Raw genomic sequence first — 20,265 nt, 5'->3', positions numbered from 1 at the left:
TTACTTGGTTGACATACAACATCCTCGCTGAAGGGGTACCTCTCCCTCACGCCTGACAGGAGTTGTTTCCAGAGGCTGAGGGCTTGGGTCTTCTTCCCAATTGCCTTGTCAATGCCGCCTTCCCTAGACAGGGATCCCAGCTGCCTGGCCTCCCTACCCTCTAATTCCAGGCTACTGGCCCCGTTATCCCAGCACCGGAGCAGCCAGGTGACAATGTGCTCGCCTGAAAGTCGGCTGAAATCTTTTCGCATATCCCACAACTCACTCAAGGATAGGGATCGAGTAATTATCTCTGGTTCTGCCTCTTCCTCCTGCTCTCGTGATGACCCTGGTTCATCATCATCTCTTACTAAGCGAACTGATTTCTTCGTGTACTTCTTCTTCTGAATGGGGGCAACTGATACCGGCACGGGTTGGTTCCCTGGTTCAGTGGCAGTGGCTGCCACAGGGGTTGGAGTAGCCACAGTGTCTGTCGCAGGGGTTGCAGTAGCCACAGTGGCTGCCACAGGGGTTGCAGTAGCCACAGTGTCTGTCGCAGGGGTTGCAGTAGCCACAGTGGCTGCCGCAGGGGTTGCAGTAGCCGCAACGGCTGCTGGTTTGGTTTCCATCTCTTCCCCCTGAGGGTGCTGCATAATACTGAGCAGTGCCTGGTAAATACTGGCCAGGGCCCAGCACAGTGCAGTGAGTTGTGCCTCTCTAGAATAGCCACAGCATTTTCCCTTCAAATATTCTACCGCTTTATCAGGGTCCTGTAATTGTTCAGGGGTGAAGTCCCAGACCATTGGAGGTGAGAAGTTCTCTAGGTACCTGCCCATGTTCTCCCACATGCCGTGCCACCCCTGACTATCCAGCCTCGGAACAGACCTCCGGGTGGTAGTCTTGAATAGCTGTTTAACCTTAAACAGGACCTGGAACACATTCAGCAGACATAACAATAGGATCAGGCTGGTTTGAGTATCCCAAGGATATTCAAAATTCTCAAAAGCTGTTATACCTGACCCAAAGGAGAAAAGGGAGGCAAAAGAGCTGGGGAAAGTGTCCCCCCCTGTTTCCCCCACAGACTGGGTGTAAGTATTAATAAATTCTGAGAGACGGTGCCCAAGGTACGGACAGGACAGCAACACCACATAAAAGCCCCAAAGTAACTGTCTAACAAGTGATGTTATCATCTCATAAACCGATATTGCACAGGACAGCAAAATGATAATCCTCATCCCTCTCCCAGAAGTAACAAAAATCATCGCAGGGAGTACATAAGCCATATAGGAATTCACATAACACAGCCATGAGAACAAACCAAGCAACATGATGACCAGCGACTACTTGCCTAATAAGATAAATGCATACAACAAATTTGTTTTTCCAAGCTCTAGTTGGATTCTGTCATTATCTCAACCCTTCGAGCCCCATGTTGGGCGCCAAAAAGGACTGTTGTGGTTTAGCCTCAGATGGCAACAGAGAACCACGAGCCGCTCGTTCGGGCCTTCCCAATACAGGAAGAACCAGAAGAAAAAGGCAAGACTCTTGGGTTGAGACAAAGGCAGTTTAACAGAACAGCAAAGGGAACAAGCAAGAAACGACAATAACACTGAGAGAGGAATATACAAACCCGATGAGGGAACCGCAGCTCCCCCGCCGCTCCCTGAGGGGACCAGGATGCCCCAGCCCTCCTGCCCCCTCCTCCGGCAGCTCAGGGTGGGCATGGCTCACATGGCATGGAATACCAGGAAAAATTAACCCTATCCCCGCCGGAACCAGGACAGAGGGAAAGAAAGACAAGGCACGTCCTTGGGAGACCAACCAAGGATTGCAGGGTTGGGAGTAGTTTGGCCCCTTCCTGTCAATGCAGCCACAGACCACTCTCCAGTGTGTCCCAGGACAACATCACTTGCCTGCACTGCACCCATCCAGCACTTGAGCTGAGGCTTCTGCTATCACTGACACGTTCTGCTATCACTGACACATTCCCCCCCATGGGATCTCACAATCCCAGCACTCAGAAGAAGCCTCTGTGAGGGATGGTGGACAGCATAAGCCAGGAAATGAGAAGGCGGCATTGGGAAAACAACCACACAGCCCATGTCATTAGCTGGGATGTTTCCTGTTCATCATGAGCAGCTTCGACAATTGCCACTTCTGTAGAACCTACCTCTGGGCCCAGGGCAGGTCAGGGCCACCATAAAAGCCAGCCCAACTCCTTGTTCTCCCATCCACTTCTTTCTCCTCCTTCTCCTTGGGAACCAGGTCAGTCTGAAGCCCTTTCCCTGTGTTGTTTTCTGCTCATGCAGATGTGTACTCCTCCCTCCTATAGTGGGCTGTGGTGCTGCTCACCATGAGAAGGGGAAGAAGGTCTGAGTAGAGAGTGTCTGGGACTTGGTTGAGGGAGCTGTTCTCTTAAGAGATAGGCAGCAGCCTTCTTGGACCTGGAGACACTTTGCATTATCTTGAAAGAGGACTTGGCACTTGACTGAGGTTGCCCTTCACTGCAAAGACTGGCAGCAGCCTGGTTGGGCCTGGGTGATCCTCACAGTACTGTGTCTGGTAACCCTTTTGCCTCACTGCACAGTTTCTAGCTCCTGGCTCAGCAGGTGCCTCCGACACGCTTGTGGTGGAGTGACAGACTCCTGGCAGACTGTTCCTCACATGTGTGTGTGCTCTACTGCCTCTCTGCCCTCTCTCCCAGGTGCTCCTGCAGCCCAGAGACATGTCCTGCTATGACCAGTGCCAGCCCTGCCGGCCCTGTGGCCCGACCCCACTGGCCAACAGCTGCAATGAGCCCTGTGTCAGGCAGTGCCAGAACTCCACCGTCGTCATTGAGCCTCCTGCTGTGGTGGTGACCCTGCCTGGCCCCATCCTCAGCTCCTTCCCACAGAACACCGTTGTGGGATCCTCCACCTCTGCTGCTGTTGGCAGCATCCTCAGCTGTGATGGAGTGCCCATCACCTCTGGGTGCTGTGACCTCTCTGGCATTTCCAGCTGCTACTATGGCAGAAGGTGTCCCCCCTGCTAAATGCGCTGGTGACAGCCCTGACAAGGACCCCCAGGTACCTGATGCTGGATTCAGGACAAAGCTCCTGGCCATTGATTTTAGGGAGGCTGAGCATCCATTGCTGCCCTTCCAAAGGAGAGCTGCTGGGGCGCTCTGAAAATGTGGCCAAAGTCTAACTTCCCTGCCTTATCTTCTCTCCCATCTCCTTCTTGTCTTCTGTTTTTTGGGGTTGTAAGACCTGCAAAGCCACCATGGGGCATCTGCTGGCCCCTCTCCCTCTGTGGAACAGGCCTGTGGGATCTCAACTGTGGGCAATGGCAGCAGAGTTTTGGCAGCTGCTGATCCTCTCCCTGCTCTGGCCGCCTCCTCTACAAGTGAACTTCTTTCCACCTCAAAGTCATTAAAGTTTTCTGCATGCTGACCTCTGCTTCCATCTCATCCTTTTCATGGTGGACCTTACCTTGTATGCTAAGGAAGAAAGGCATTGTCTTGGGTGGTGGGGGATAAGGTGAGGGCACAAGCAGAAGAGGAAGGGGAGTGTGGGCTACAGGGCAATGGGTCCCTTCCAATCACTGTCCCTTGGAGCTGAGGAAGATATACTCATCTCCTCCACAGCCAATGGGTATCAGGCCCTGTATTCCAGCATCTCTGCTCACTTACAATCTCTTGGCGTCATAACACGTCCTGCAACAAGGAGACTGACCATTGCTTTCCCTTAGAGAGTGCTCCCCAGTGCTGCTGGAGGCTCTGAGAGGTCAGCAGCTCACAAGCCTATGCAGAAGGGAATTCCTTCTGCTCTGGATAGCCCTGTGGTGGGAAAAGAAGCTCAGTCAGAAGATGACCCCCAAGGATGCAGGAGCGAAGATGGTTTGAGAAAAAGTCATCAGAACGACCCCTGACCTTCTCATCCCAATCTTCCCACTTGTCCCCTGAAAGCGGGAGCACGGCCTGAACCCAAGGGCAAGGATAGTAAGGGCAGGCCACCCATACACCTTCTGCCCCCAAAGAGTCCCCTGCACAGCCCAGCAGTTGCACAGATGTGCAGGGCTAAGGGGACTCACAGGTTGATGTTGGAATCACAAAGTATCTTTCCCCTAGGCCAGCTCTTCTCCTGGCAGGGCATGTTGTCCACCTCTCCTTGGTGGTCTCCTCCCCTACGGAGGTCGTGGATAGAGCTGTACAGCCTGGTCACACTGCAGAAGAAATTGGGCAGGGCTGCGGGAAGCCTATGAGGTACTGCATGAGAAGGCCTCCAAGGATGGGGGGAGTGCAATGGGGAGAGCAGGTCCTCCAGACCTCAGCACACGGCCATGCAGCAACTGGAGGGTCCACAAGGTGGTTCTGAGTATTTTTGAAAATTATTGTAATCTTGTAATTCCAGGACGGGCCATTGCCAGAAGGCAGGTTTTCCATCTTTCTTTGAACTCCAGCCGCTAAGGGACACATCTCAGAGGAGAGACTCAAAGAGACAGGCCCACAGGAAACCCTACAGAAGCAGTGTGCAGCAGGGAGATCCAGAAAGCAAAGAGCAGCAGTGAGGAACCATTGCACAAACCCCCACAACCTCCTGCATTGCCCACCATCTCAGCAGAGCCATTGAGCAAAACAACCTCATAACCCCTGGTGAAAACAAGGGAACCTGAGAGTCTTTCACCACTTCCTCTTTCTTCTGAGGTCACTGACACTGTCCTCTCCTGGAAGAGAATCTTGTCCTGCAGATCGCTGGGTAAACAGGGGAAGCAGCACTACCAGGGGACACCTGACAGCCCCTTCCCTCACCCTCAGCCTTGACAGACACGTCCCCTCCCTCCCCTGGGTTCTTGCACAGCCAAGGAAGCTCCCTGCACTGGGGTGTCACGCACTGCACAGAGGTACAAGGCACTGTCAGAGAGCTCGACTTCCTCCAGCTGCAGGAGGCTGTAATTCTCGGTGGTGTTCAGCACGGTGGTGATACGACCGCTGCGCTTGCGGCCAGCAGTTCCCTGATAGGAGACCAGCTGGGGACCTTGGCCTTTCCTCTGCTGGTACCAGAGCAAGACTGGAGAGTAGGAGGTCTGGTATGTGCATGTTGTCTGGAAGGTGTCTCCCTGCTTCACTGTGACTTGTCCTTCTTGCTGGGTGACAGTGATCTGTCCCATAGTGCCTGGAAGGAAGTGAAGGTCAGCAGCTCGTCAGGGAATGGCTTTGGGAAGCAAACCAGGAGTGGATAAAAAACCCTTGTACAGAATGCTCCCTGTCCATTGCCCTGCAGGAAAATCCTAAAGGCAGGGGGAAAGCCAGGTGGAGAGTACTTTTGGGCAGCAGCTCCGGGCTCTAAGCCCAACGTGAACCCTGAGGAGAGCTGTGCTGTGTCCCTTCTCCTCCTGCCTGCTCCTGTTCCTGCTGCTCAGTGGAGCAGGGAACAGCCTGTCATGCCTGACCTTCATGTGCTGGGACCAGCAACCCTCCAGCAGGTAAAGGGGCCCATGCAGCTACGGCAAAAAGATTCACCCTGCTTCCCCATTCATCCCATCTCCGAGGGCTCCCAGCTCCCTGAGTATATACAATGGTGAACTTGAAAAGAGGGATCCCTGGCTGTGTCAACATCCAGGAGAAAAGTGGAAGCCACGGCAGACATGTGCCAGCCAGGAGGCAGAATGGGACACCCAGTTAAAGTCAGCGGGATGAGAGCTTTAAAGTCCCTGTAAGAGCTTTGACAGGATCTACTGATTTGCACTGGAAAGGGAGACATGTGAGAGTGAGAGAGAGCACTGAGATCTCCTGTGGTGAGAGCAGGTGGATCAGAAGAGAGAGGCAGAGAGAAAGGCATTGAAGGTGAGAGAAGAGCAGCAGAAGAGGTCTGAGGTGTCTCTCCTCTCTCCTTTCAAACAGTAAGAGCATCTTGAGAAAAGAGGTGCAAAACCACAAATGTGAGCTGGTATTTCACAGTGTTTTCCTGTAATTCAAGGGTAGTTCTCTGCATGATCCTGATCAGGCTGGCAAGGGCTTCCTTGGGGGAAGAAGGATGCATTTATAGTAAGCCAGGACTTACCCAGCAGTTGCCCCAGGAAGGCCGTGAGGATGAGAGATCCGAGGTGCATGTCGACACCAACCCGCCTCTTTGTGGAGTGAGACAGAGTCAGAAAACCCCCTCCCAGCCCCAAGATAACAGAGCTGCCGGAAGCAACGCTGTTGGGGGAGCAAAGGAGGAAGCGGGGAAGAGCAGAGGTCTGTTCGTCCTGTGCCTCAGATGCTGTTTCTGGGTTTCTCCCTCCTCCAGCAGCAACACCTGTGGCTCCCTCAGCCAGTGGCATTCTCAGCCTGTCCATGTTTTGTGTCCCTGGGGGCTCTGCGTGTCCCAGTGGTGGGAAGAGGCTGTTCCCAGTGAGCTCACAGTACAGTCCCCACCTCCCCAGTTACAATCCCCTGCTCTTCTGCACACGCACTGCTGGGCCATTTGTGACGTTAGGGCTTTATTCCTCAATGAGGTTTCATATTTTCTCTCTGTGCTCCTCAGTTGTGTAGGATGTTGTTGTTTCTTTTGGGAACAGAATTCTCTTCTGTTTCTCTCACTTCTCCCCTTTCTTTCCTCATCTGCTTGGGAACAATGGCTCTCCCCCAAATTCCCCCAGTTAGGAAAGGAACCCTCCTGTGCAGCAGCCCCGGGCTTCTGGCCGTGTCCTGTTCTGGTGGGATCCAGAAGTGCTCTTAGATGTCACAAACCCAGAGATGACTTCTACTCTAGGGAAAGGGTGAGGGGTCAGCAGGGAGCAGGATGAAGATGGGTGGGTCACCCCCACTCCGAGGGAGAACATGGGACACCCATTGGGGTGCTGCACTGCGAGGGCTGTGGATAGGGCAGCCCTGCACCCACAGCTGAAAGGGCACGTGAAGGGGTGGGGGTACTGCAGGTGGGGACCCCTTCTCCCACCACCTTTCCACATGAAGTCCAGAGTGATCCCATGCACCACTCACGGCAGAGAGAACCAACTGCTCATTGTCGTTAAGTTAACCTGACCTGAGTAGGCCCCGACCTGTGCTATGCTGAGCTGTATATATCACTTGGCAAACTTGGCAACACTGCCACAAACATGGGGACTTCAACTTCCCAGATGTCTGCTGGAAATATAACACAGCAGAGAGGGAACAGTCACGGAGGTTCCTGGAGTGCGTGGAAGACAACTTCCTAACGCAGCTGCTGAGGGAGCTGACGAGGGAAAGTGCCCCACTGGACCTGCTGCTTGTTAACAGAGAAGGTCTCATAGGGGATGTAAAGATTGGAGGTCATCCTGGGCAGAGTGATCATGAAATGATAGAATTTTCAGTTCTCGGTGAAGCAAGGCGGGGAGCCAGCAGAACTGCCACCTTAGATTTCTGAAGGGCGGACTTTGGCCTGCTTAGGAGCATGGCTGAGAGTGTGCCTTGGGGGACAGTCCTGAAGGGCAAAAGTGCCCGGGAAGGCTGGTCTTACTTCAAAGAGGAACTCTTAAAAGCACAGGAGAAGGCCATCCCCAAGCCCCAAAAAACGACCAGACAGGGAAGTAGACCAGGCTGGCTAAATAGAGAGCTTTGGCTGGACCTCAGGATGTCCTGGTTCTGGCAGGGATAGGGTTAATTTTTCCTAGTATTCCATGCCATGTGAGCCATGCCCACCCTGAGCTGCTGGGGGAGGGGGCAGGAATTTGCTGCTTGGATCGGGCTGGTGTGTCCAGGGTCTGGTTGGTGAGCGGCTGGGAGCAAGGGTTCCGTCATCGTGTTTGTATATTCCTCTATCCGTGTTATTGTTGTTGTTTGCTTGTTCCCTTTGCTGTTCTGTTAAACTGCCTTTGTCTCAACCCAAGAGTCTTGCCTTTTTCTTCTGATTCTTCCTGTGTTGGGAAGACCCGAGTGAGTGGCGCGTGGTTCTTTGTTGCCGTCTGAGGCCAAACCACGACACAAGAAAAAAAGGAAAGTTTATGATCTTTGGACAAGGGGGTTGTCTACTTAAGAAAAATGCCGAGATGTAGATAAGCCACGCCGGGCGAAAATTAGAAGGGCCAAAGCTCAAGCAGAACTCGTCTTGGCCACCGCAGTTAAAGATAACAGGAAGAGGTTCTTTCAGTATATCAATAGTAAAAGGAAGACTAGGGAAAATGTAGGCCCACTAACGAATGAGGTGGGCGCCCTAGTGGTGGAAGACACAGAGAAGGCAGAGCTACTGAATGCCGCCTTTGCTTGAGTCTTCACTGCTAAAGCTGTCCCTCATGAATCCCAGGCCCTGGAGGCAAGGGGGAAGGTCTGGAGAGAGGAGGAGTTTTCCCCAGTAGGGGAAAATCAGGTTAGAGACCACTTGGCCAAACTGGACATCCATAAGTCCGTGGGCCCTGACGAGATGCACCCGCGAGTGCTGAGAGAGCTGGCACATGTCATTGCTTGGCCACTCTCCATCATCTTTGAAAGGTCATGGAGAACAGGAGAGGTGCCTGAGGACCAGAGGAAGGCCAATATCACTCCAGTCTTCAAAAAGGGCAAGAAGGACGACTCAGGGAACTACAGACCCTGGCTGGATGGCCGTGCCCAGAGAGTAATGGTAAATGGAGTTAAATCCAGTTAGTGTCTGGTCACAAGTGGTGTCCCCCAGGGCTCGGTGCTGGGGCTGGTTCTCTTTAATATCTTTATCAATGATCTGGATGAAGGGATCGAATGCACCCTCAGTAAGTTCGCAGATGGCACTAAACTGGGTGGGCGTGTTGATCTGCTTGAGGGTAGGTTGGCTCTGCAGAGGGATCTGGACAGGCTGGACCGATGGGCTGAGGCCAGTGGTATGAGGTTCAACAAGGCCAAGTGCCGGGTCCTGCACTTGGGTCACAACAACCCCATGCAGCGCTACAGGATTGGGGCAGAGTGGCACGAAAGCAGCCCAGCAGAAAAGGACCTGGGGGTGCTGGTTGACAGCTGGCTGAATATGAGCCATCAGTGTGCCCAGGTGGCCAAGAAGGCCAACAGCATCCTGGTCTGTATCAGGAATAGTGTGGTGAGCCAGGCTAGGGAAGTGATCATCCCCCTATACTCGGCACTGGTGAGGCCCCACCTTAAGTACTGCGTTCCTTTTTGGGCCCCTCGCTACAAGAGGGACATTGAAGTGTTGGAGCGTGTCCAGAGAAGGGCTAAAAGCTGGTGAGGGGTCTGGAGGACAAACCTTATGAAGAACGACTGAGGGAGCTGGGGTTGTTTAGCCTGGAGAAGAGGAGGCTGAGGGGAGACCTTATTACTCTCTACAACTCCCTGAAAGGAGGTTGTAGAGAGATGGGGGCTGACCTCTTCTCCCTGGTGACAAGTGATAGGATGAGAGAGAACGGGTTCAAGTTACATCAGGGGAGGTTTAGATTGGATATTAGGAAACATTTTTTCACTGAAAGGGCTATTAAACATTGGAATAGGCTGCCCAGGGAGGTGGTGGATTCACCATCCCCGAGGTGTTTAAAAAAAGAGTAGATGGGGCACTTAGGGACATGGTTTAGAAGTGGCTTTTGTCAGGGTAGGCTAAAGGTTGGACTCGATGATCTTAAAGGTCCCTTCCAACCTCACCAATTCTATGATTCTATGATTCTATGATTCTATGATTCTATGATTCTATGACAGTGAGGTGGATTGAGAGCTGCCTGTGTAACAGGACCCAGAGGGTTGCGATTAATGGAGCAGGGTTGAGTTGGAGGCCCACAACCAGTGGTGTCCCCCAGGGGTCAATACTTGGACCAGTATTTTTTAACATATTCATCAACGACCTGGAGGAGGGGACAGAGTGTATCCTCAGCAAGTTCACTGATGATACCAAACTTGTTGGGGTGACTGACACCCCAGATAGATAGCCGTGCTGCCATCCAGTGTGACCTAGACAGGCTGGAGAGCTGGGCAGAGAAGAACGTAATGAGGTTCAACAAGGACAAGTGTAGGGGCCTGCACCTGGGGAGGAAGAATGTCAGGCACCAATATAGGTTAGGGGTGGACCTGCCGGAAAGCAGTTCTGGAGAAAAGGATCTGGGGGTCTTGGTAGACAGCAAATTATCCATGAGCAAGCAATGTGCCCTTGCTGCCAAGAAGGCCAACAGAATTCTGGGCTCCACAGGGAAGAGCGCGGCCAGCAGGGCCAGGGAGGTCATTCTGCCCCTCTCCTCTGCACTGGTGAGGCCAGAACTGGGATAATGCGTCCAGTTCTGGGCTCCCCAGTTCAAGAGAGACAGGGAACTACTGGGGAGAGTCCAGCCTAGGGCAACAAAGATGAGTGAGGGATTGGAGCGTCTCCCTTCTGAGGAAAGGCTGAGAGAGCTGGGACTCTTTAGCCTGGAGAAGAGAAGGCTGAGGGGAGACCTTATTATGGCATACATATCTAAAGGGTGGGTTGAAGGAGGATGGTGCCAGGCTCTTTTCAGGGGTTCCCAATAACAGGACGAGGGGTAATGGGCACAAGCTGGAACGTAGGAAGTTCTGATCAAATATGAGAAAAAACTTCTTTACGGTGAGGGTGACAGAGCACTGGAACAGGCTGCCCACGGAGGTTGTGGAGTCCCCTGCTCTGGAGACTTCCAAGACCCGCCTGGATGCAGTTCTGAGTAATGTGCTCTAGGCAATCCTGCTTTAGCAGGGGAGTTGGATTAGATGATATCTAGAGGTCCCTTCCAACTCTGAAATTCTGTGATTCTGTGAAACACATCCTCGCCTAGATCTAGAAGTGAAATGCTGTGCTTTCTTTTGCTGAACAGCAGAAAGTGGGAGTGGTTTATTTCTAAGGGAATGCCATGAAAATTCCAGAGATGACAATGCCTAAAATGAATCTCAGCATGGGCAGAATTTGCACTGTGTGCCTAGGCCCACCTTGATCTCCGCCTCATGCTCCATAACTCAGGATTCACAGCATCTGGAGGGACATAACCTCACCCGTCCCACCCCCTTTACCTTCTTGTCTTATCAAACAGTCTGCTGTCGGGCAACAGGAGGCTGCAGGCTGTTTTCCTGCTTTTTGCTCCTTCTGGAGATCACAACCAGACAAACTGCCCCAAACACGGGAGGAGTGTCCGTGGTGAACTTCTCCTGCCTTCCAGTGACCAGCTGGAGACAGGGGCCTGCACCCACCTCTCCTGGGGTTGGAGACAGGCCCTTTTGTAGCCCGCAATGCGCTCATTTTCCCTTGGCACTAGCTGAAAGGAGGTAGAACCAGGAGCAGCCAAAACGCAACAGGAAACGGGTGCCTGTCTCCCTGTCCCCATAGGCATATTATTGGCCTTCTTCCCAGGCCACGGATGAGGCCCTTCAAGGGAAATAAACATCCCTGGAAACAGCATCTCCTACAAATATCCCACCCAGAGTCAGGCACACCACCTGAGACATCAGGTGTGCTGAAGACATCTGGCACAATCATCTTCATCACAGACATCTATTCCCCATCCCTTCAGGTATTCTGGTTACTTCTTTGCCTGGGGATGACTCCCTCCAGAAGGGTGAGAAAAGAGGATCATCTTCTAAACTCAGGGGTTTTTTTGCCTACAAGGCAATAAAATGCCTTGTGGATGAATTCTGGATTGTGCATGACATGGGATGCTTAAGCGAAGCAGCAGAGACAGTGAAAGGGAAGGATCAAGGCAATTTGGCCAGGAGCAAGCATGGGAAGACAGGTGGAAAAAGAGGTGAGAGGGGCCAATCCCATGTGACCATGATGCGTGTATTGACCTGGCCATGCCTGTTGCTCTACCTTGTTTGTCACCTGCCAAGAGTTGCCTGGAAACATGGTTATCAAGTCCAGATAGGACAAGAAGCTAGGCTGATCCTTCACTCTTCCTCGGAAGCGTCTGCCAATGGGCTTGACCATCTCTGTCAGCTATTCGAGTCACACAGGGTTCCCCGGGGACTGGCTGGAGCCCACAGTCTCTTGCCAGAGGCTCCTGCCAGCTCTCACTCCCCTCAGACCTCCAGCCCCTGAGAGCAACTCAGCAAATCCCATTCTGACTCACTCCTCAAGGAGGAACCTGGCATGCCTTGAGGCTGTGCTCAGTGTGTCCAGGCTAAGCATTTTACCATGTCTCCTGGGCCTCAGTTCCAAAGGTGCTGAATCCTGTCAAACAAGCTCATGGTCTCACCACTGAGGACCTGTGGGGAGTGCTTGAAGGTGCCTCTGACCTTGACATGCCCTTCTCCTGCTGCTGGGGAGCTTCAACTCCTGACCCCTGCAATGACTTTGTAAGGCTAGCAGGAACACTATGAAAGATCTGCGAAAATCTGGAACTGGAGGACTCAGTTTTCAATTGTATATCTGAGCTTTCAGAGAGTAACAAAATAAGAAACCCTTTCTGGCTGTCCTTTTCTAAGGACCATTTGGCATTGGCAACTGCACCCTGGAGTCCCCGTGGTTGCAGAGCAGACAAAAGCAGCTGCTCAGGGTTCCCTCGGCATCCTCGTGGGGAAAGTCAAGAGGCCGAGAAGAGGCCCTGTATGTTCCATGTCAGCAGTGGGCGGTCCGTGCGGCAGGAGCGAGGGCTGGGCGGCTGCCCGTGGGCAGGAGGATCTCTGCCGCCCGCCGCCCTGTGCGGAGCAGAAAGGCGCTGCTCCTGGCCGGGCGCCAGCGGGGCCGGCGGCTGCCATCGGCCCTTGCCGGGCCCCGCCGGACACGGCCAGCGCTCCGGGCACCATTCCTGCCCCGGCGGCGGCGGCAGTGTGGCGGGGGATTTCTGTGTGCGTCCCGCTGGGAGTGCGGGGTTGCCGCTGCCGGGGCCGGGGCCGGTCGGGCGGGGGGAAGCGGCGCGGGGCGAGGGGCCGGTTGGGGGCCGGTTGGGGCGAGGCGGCCCCGGCGGGCGGAGCGGCAGCGCCCCCTGGCGGTCCCGTCCGGGGCTGTCCCCCGGCCCCGACACACACGCCCGGCCCCGCCCGCGCCGGTTCCTGCCCGGCCGCAGCCCCGGCTCCTCTCCCCGTGTCTCCCAGGGCGCAGTAATACACCGCCGCGTCCCCGCGCCGGGGCCGGGCGAGCCACAGGGCGCTGGAGCGGCGCTCTGCCGACACCCACAGCCGCCCCGGCGGGTCCCGCAGCTCTTTCGAGTCTTTGAGAGTGCTCAGGAGCAACGCGGGGCCTCGTCCCGGGAGCTGACGGTACCAGTGGATGGAGTCGTAAGGCTTTATGTTGGGGTGCGAGCAGTTGATGCTGATGCCGATGCCCTCGGTGGTCTCTGCTGACGGCTCCTGCAGCACCTGGGCTCTGCCCACAGCCACTGCTGAGAAAGTATAAGAAAAGGCCAAAGATCACCAAAGATCACTCAGGTCTGAAGGCTCTTTTGCCAGAAATATCATCAGAAAGAGTGGCATGTGGATAGCGCTGCACTGGAACAAATGGGGACCAAGTGGGCATCGAGAGTGATCCTCATGTGGGTTTGTGGAGCAAGGGGACAAGTCTGCAAGGGACTTTGTAATGGATGCATACAGAGCTAGAATGAAAGCCAGGTGGAGGGATGGATGCATGGGTGGATGGACGCATGGGTTGAGGGAAGAGGAGGAGACAGGAGAGTTGGATGTGCTACAGTGAAGGATGAAGGGCTGAACTGAGAAGAAGAATAAATGCAGAAAGCACAGAGGGATGAGAGGATATATGGAATAATGGCACGGTGCAGAAAAGACAATTTGTGGTTATGGATATGAAGGAAGCAGAGGGAAAGATGAGAGAGGGGTCTCGAGGAGTAGGAAGAGGCTTTGGAGATGGTAGATGCATGGAGAGATGAGTCAGAATATGAGTGCGTGAGTGGATAAAGAGCAGACAGGGAGAGGGCTTGTTACAGTGAAGGAGAGAGGTCTATATTGAGGGCAATAAGAACTGCAGAATGCACAGGGGAAGGAGAGGGTGCATGAAAAATCAGGTGTACATGCAAGGAGTCTCGTACCGACAGAGGTGGGGAAGAAAGAGGAAGAACAGAAAGAGGGGACTCGGGGGGTTGGGAAGGGGCACAAAAGATGGCAAACGCAGGAGGGGGAAAGAGAGGCTGAAGAAGGAGAGGGAAGAGTTGGTGCTGGGCTTCCCGAAGAACATCCCAGGCGCAGCCCTGGCCCCATCCACCGCCGCCAGCCCCACGCACCCAGCAGCAGCGCGGCCAGCCCTGCCAGCCCTGCGCCCCGGCACCGCCGCATCCCGCCGCTCCGCCGCTCGCGCCTCGCTGCCCCCCGCCAGCCCCGGCTCTCTGCTCCGGCCGCGCCGCCTCCTCTCCGCCGCCTCCTCTCCTCTCCTGCGCCGCCGCCAGCTCCGCCCCGGGGCTCAGCCCTGCGCCGGCGCCGCTCGGGGGCTCGCCCGGGCTCAGAGCGGTCAGGGGCTCAGAGCGGTCAGGGGCTCCGCACGCGTACCAGTTTCCCACCACACATCTCCAGCAGGCTGGTGCCATCACCACTCCGCTGCACTCGGGATCCTTCTGACCCTGGGAACCTGCTGCTCTGTGGTGCTCATGGAGAGAGCAGTGGACAGTATCCCTGCCATAACCAGCACATGCCCTCTTGATGATACACAGGGACACACACACAGAGGCTTGGGCACAAATTTGTGCTCCCGTGTATAGGCACAAAAAACCTGGCTACTTACAAGTACACAAAAGATAAGAACACACATAGGAACACCGTGAACCATGGACTCTGATGAGGACCCCTGGGAACGGGGCAGTGTTAGGCAGGCTGAGAACAAAAACTACCAGCACAACATCTCGGGAAGCAACATCAAGTGACGACCAGGCTGAGCTGAGGAGCGAGGGAAAGAGAAGGACATGGCAGGTTCTCCTGCACAGGAGCCCATGGGCTGCCAGCTGAGGCTGGCTGAAGATTCTTCCTGAGAACAACAATTCAAACAGCCCCAACAGGTGACCCAAGCTGACATGTCTTTCCTGCCCTGGAACCATACAGCACTTGAGCTGACTCTTCTGCCTTGCACTGCTGCATTCCTGCCCTGGAAATCCTGGGGCCTTTCATCCCAGTGATCACAGGAAATCTTCACTGGGGAATGGGCATGGAACAAACCTGGAAATGAAAAGGCAGCAGTGCAGGAAACCAAAGCACAGCCCATATCATTAGCTGCGATGGTTTGCATTCAAGATGAGCTTGTGCAAAAATTGTTACCTCTGCAAAGGGTGCCTCTGGTGCTGCGGCAACGAAGGGCAGGTATAAAAGCCAGCCCAAGTCCCTGCTTTCTCATCCGCTTCTCTGGCCTCCTTCTCCTTGGAAACCAGGTGAGTCTGCAGCTCCTTCTCCTTCACTTCCAAAGTGACATCTCCTTAACGGACCTCTCAGCTGATCTTGGCTTTCTCCTGTCTTGTGGTTTGCATGTTCTTGTCATGCTAGAGGGAAGTGTGGAGAAGGGTAGAGAGAGGCTGGGATGTGGCAGAGGGGCTTTTGGTCTACAGACTAGGAGAGAGTCACTCCAGGCCAGGCTGCTCAGTATAGGGTGATGAAATCTGTGTGTCTTCTGGCTGAGCTGCCAGCTCCCCACCCAGAAGTGGTCGTGGCTCTTTTCCTAACAGGCTGCTCCTCACCCACCCTTGTGCTCTCTTCCTCCCTGATCCTCTCCCAGGTGCATATCCACACTTGAGACATGTCCTGCTACAACCAGTGCCTGCCCTGCCGGCCCTGTGGCCCGACCCCACTGGCCAACAGCTGCAACGAGCCCTGTGTCAGGCAGTGCCAGAACTCCACCGTCGTCATTGAGCCTCCTGCTGTGGTGGTGACCCTGCCTGGCCCCATCCTCAGCTCCTTCCCACAGAACACCGTTGTGGGATCCTCCACCTCTGCTGCTGTTGGCAGCATCCTCAGCTGTGATGGAGTGCCCATCACCTCTGGGTGCTGTGACCTCTCTGGCATTTCCAGACGCTACAGTGGCAGAAGGTGCCTCCTCTGATAAAGATGCTGGGAAAGCCCCAGGGAGACACCTCGAGCAACGCAGAACATGATGCTGGGCAAGGGATTGAGATTTAGGATGTGTTTTCGGTGTAGCTGAAGGGCTTTGCTTTTCTCTCCCTTTTCTTTATTTGCTTTGGTTCCCCTTTGCAGCATGGTCCCACTAATGCCAGCCTGGTGGGTACCTTCTGTCTCCTCTTCCTCTATGGGGCAGGCAGACAGACATCGTGCAAGAACTTCTCTGTGGTTAAGGACCGCAGAGTTTCCGTGGCTGCCAGGGCTCCATGAACTTGCGGCCCCCACCTGGAGTGACTTTGTTTCCCTCTTTGGACTCATTAAAGTTCTGCTGCATTCAAGCCTGGCCTCCATGGTGTCCTTCTCTCTGTGGACATTCTCCAAGCTACCAAAGGAGAAGGGTGTTGCTCTGGGGTGGAAAGGGGTGAGGGCACAAGGAGACCTGTCACCATTTGCAGAGGAGTGGGAGATTGGGACAGCCTGCAGTGGCTCCTCTTTTGGGCACCAAACCTTGAAGCAGAGGAAGATAGCCTGAGCTGCTCTGCTGCCAGTGACCATCAGTCTGATATCTCTGCTCACAAATGCCCCAGGAAGGCAGGAGGCCTGGAGGTGTCAGCAACCCCAAGAGCTCTTGGAGAAGGGTGTTCCTCTTGCTATGGCTGGAAATTTGCTGGGCTGTCAGGCAGTCAGTGTGGGCCTCGAGAAGATGAGTTGCTCTGGAAATGGCAGGAGTGATAAAGCAGGGAACAGCCCTTGGGATGGCCCATAGCTGCTACTCCACCTTCCTCTCCCCTCCACGGCCCAGTCCAGGAGCCATGTACGGTAGGCATTGGCAGGAGTAGTTGGGAAATGTCACACGTGCTGCTGAATGCATTGAGGCTGGATTAATTGGAGCTAAGTAATTCTTCACAATGATGATACCGTCTGCACTTGTCCTTATAAAAGAGGGAGAGATGGTGTTTCTTCTGAGAGATGAGGAAGCCCTTTGGCCAAAGCACTGCCAGAGCCCTGCTACTGGCTCTTGGCGTGAACTCTAATTTGGCTGGGCAAGTGAGGAGATCTTGTAAAGTGAGGAAAAGGGCACAGGATCCATGCGGGTTTTACACTTCAAACTAAGGGCATTGTTGACAGAGGTTGTTCTTTTTTCACAGTGATTTTAATCACGCTGGGGTTCTGCTTTGCAGAAGGCAGGCACTGAGCTCTCTCAACCCGTGCTTCCCATTTCACTGCCATGGTCTATGGCCCGTGTGTCTCCACCTACATGGGAGGTCCCTTCAAAGGGTCACTAGGCAGAGCAGTGGCTCTTCTTTACATAGTTCTTACTCCCTTGCTCAACTCCCTTGGTTTACACCCTAAGGAAGAAGGATGGGAAAGCTGCTCTGAGCAGGTTCAAGAGTTGGTATATCTTCACATGAAGTAAACAACTGGCCCATACTGTCACCCTAACCCAAAGATCACTGTACATCAAGGAGTTAGTGACCCATGTAACCTGAAGAGGCCCTGGCCTCTGCTGTGCTGTGCTACAGGCAGAGCTTGGCCTTCACAGCCGTGTTGTGCTGCACAAATCCCTTGGCCAGAGGATAAACTCAGCCACTCGATTGTAACCGATGAGCCTGTAGGCAGCTCCTGCTCGGTGCCAGTGATTGCACTACCTGCATGTCCTTGCCTCTATCTAAGTATACGGTATGAGGTTCTCGTGTGAACATTGTTTCTGTTTGAAAGCAGAAATGATGAATAGAGCTGTTTTCTTTTATGAAAATCCTCTAAAACTTGATGGATTAGAATGGGGTAACCCTTTCATGGGCAGGACCTGCATGGCATGCTGTGCCCTGATTAGAGGTGCCGATTTGACAGCACATAGGGCTCCAGCATCCGAAGGACATAGGATCCTCTATACTGCCTTCTCTTTCTTCATAGTCTTAGTTTGAGAACTGGCATTTTAAGGGATACTTTTCAGAGTCTGATTGACTTTATTCTGCAAATCAAAACAAATGAGCAGCAAAATATTTGGTGTAGTCAGCAGGTCCCAGTGGGAAATGCCTCTGCAGAGAAAGGACAGTGAAGAAGAGATAGACTGAATGCCTGGCTGGCCCCACACACAGTCATGGGGGGCCATCACAAGACACTTGGCCTAGGTGGTTTTCCCGGTGAATTGGAAAATTGACGAGGAATTTGCTGAATGTCCCAGCCCACCTGAAGTAGTAACGTGTTTCAAGAAACATGGGGTAGAGCAAAGAAAAGGGAAATTGGTGCTGTGCTTGGTTGTTTGTACCATGCTTGAAGTGGACGTGGGAATGTTTGGAGCTGAAGCAGCGGCCCTGTGTGAGATGCAGGTGCAGCAGCACAAAGGGGTGTGGGCAGCAAGTGGTGCAGGGATGGGGTGGGGGTGAACATGGTGGCATCCCCCCTTCCCTGCAAACAAGCCCAGGGAAGGGGCATCCCCTCTTCAGCATGGGGACAGGAATGGGGCCAGGGATTGGCATGAGTGGGAATGAACCCTTATGTTCTGCAGGCAGCACCCTCTCGCTACAGGCAATGACACCCCCTGCACCTGCATGCAAAACACAAGAGGAAAAAAGGCCAGCACAGCCATTAAAACTGGGGAAAATATCAAAAGAATGCATGAACATTCCCAGGGTAGCCAAACCATGTTCTCATCTGCTCTGTAAATGGATGTTGCTTCTGCCTTTCTCTGCCTTTTGAAGAGAGGGTATTTCCCTTCAAGTGAGTCTGGAGACAGGTTCACTACTCCATCACTTCTGATGTCCCAGCCTCAGTGTCTGTAGCCTGAGGGGAATCTGCCTTGTCCCAGAGACATACCCTTCTGCTGCCACATGAGTGTGTTACTGTGGCACTGCTCCCTTTGCAAGGGCAGAGGCTGGGCCCAGACCCTTGAGCAGATCAACAAGGCCAGGCAGGAGCTTCCAACACTGCAGGATTTTATTTTTTTTTTTATTGTAATGTGGGAATTCTTTGTTGGGCTGCAGGAATGGGGATGTTCTCTAGTTTTTATCTTTTCCTTCACACGCAGACCTGAGATGTGGAGAGGCTCAATGGCTGGAAAGGCCATGACAGTTTGGACTCTGCTGTGGCTTCTCTGTGTCTTACAGTGAGAAAGAAGCTGACTGAACCCCTGCCACACCCTTGAGCTCGCTAAAGGTGATGGGGCTGGCCAGTGACTCATTCGTTCCTTACCTGTAGGGTCTGAAGGACTTGCCTGGAGTCCTCTCGAGGGGCTGAGAGCTGTTGTCAGGGGTTCTGCTTCTCCGTGGAGTGTGTGCATGATTGTGCTCAAGTATATGTTCCTCTGGCTGTGCTCATGTCTGCATTCGCACACACACGTGTAATACACATGCAAATATGAGTGTGCACAAATGTTCTCTGTGTGTGTGTGTGTGTGTGTGTGTGTTTGGGCAGTTGTGTCCATGAGTGTGTATGTGTTATAGCACACACACGTGCCTTCATGCAGGAGAGCATGAATGTGTGTGACTACTCTGCATATACGTAATTGTGTGCGCGTAGGTGTGTGCAGATGTGTGCTTAGGTGTGTGTGCATCTGTGTAGAGGAGAATGAATGTCATCTGTATGCAAATGCATGCGTGCAGGAGCATGCATATGTATAAACATGTGTGTGTCTGAATATCTGTGTGTACCTGTTGGTGGGGGGAGTGGCCATGCATGTTGCTATGGACATGGGCTCCTTTGGAAATGTGTGTGCACACACCTCCTTATAACTGCACAGGAATGAGTTGCTCTTTGGGTGTGTGTCAGCTGACGTGTGTGGTTGTGCTCATGTGTGTGAGTTTGTGTGTGCACTGAAGGGGAAATTCAACTTGTAACTGCTCAGCAGTGGTAATTTGTGACCAAGGATTGATCTGCCACAGAGGGCATGAAGGCCCAAATGCAGCAGGGGTTAAAGTGGCTGGCAGCAGGAATGCAGAGACAGAAGGACTCTCTGGAAGGGAGAGCAGTTTCCCTTGGTGATGAGAAACAGCTGCAGCATTGTCTTGTAGCAACCCTGGAATGGGAATGGTGAGTGGCCACCTTTGGGCAGCAGAGCTGGTGCTGAGGGATAGACCCAATGCCAGGCTGAGGTGTCCCATGCACCATTCACAGGATTGGTGCTGCTGCCAGTGTATGTAACAAATCATCTCCTGATTCATCTTTGCAGACTCCTTGTAGAACTGCTTATGGTGGTAGGACTCTGGCCAATACATTGACCATTTGGTGTTTGTTTGTTTGTTTGTTTGTTTTTTAAATCTAAGCATAAGCATGTGTTTCATTTGCCTCAAACGGTACAATAAAATTTCCCCAACCACACACATATCAGGGTGTATGCATGCCTGTGAGTGTGCATGCCTTGCTGTGTGTATGGGTGTGCATGTGTGTGCACCCATGAG

General features: G+C 53.4%; 1 protein-coding gene across 1 annotated transcript in view; it reads right to left on the bottom strand.

The window, feature by feature from the left end:
• The window catches only part of LOC134524591 (M1-specific T cell receptor alpha chain-like), a 292,071-nt gene extending 277,964 nt beyond the window's left edge, over positions 1-14,107 (bottom strand). The window contains exons 1-2 of the mRNA XM_063354754.1: positions 14,056-14,107; positions 12,913-13,200 (exon numbers count right to left, since the gene is read on the bottom strand). Of these exons, the coding sequence (XP_063210824.1) occupies positions 12,913-13,200; positions 14,056-14,107 (340 nt within the window). The remainder of the gene's footprint in view (positions 1-12,912; positions 13,201-14,055) is intronic.
• Positions 14,108-20,265: the final 6,158 nt, after the last annotated feature.

The sequence above is a fragment of the Chroicocephalus ridibundus genome, chromosome 17 (assembly GCF_963924245.1).
Source record: "Chroicocephalus ridibundus chromosome 17, bChrRid1.1, whole genome shotgun sequence".
In the NCBI taxonomy this organism is placed as follows: Eukaryota; Metazoa; Chordata; class Aves; order Charadriiformes; family Laridae; genus Chroicocephalus; species Chroicocephalus ridibundus.
This window is presented reverse-complemented; position numbering and strand designations above follow the sequence as displayed.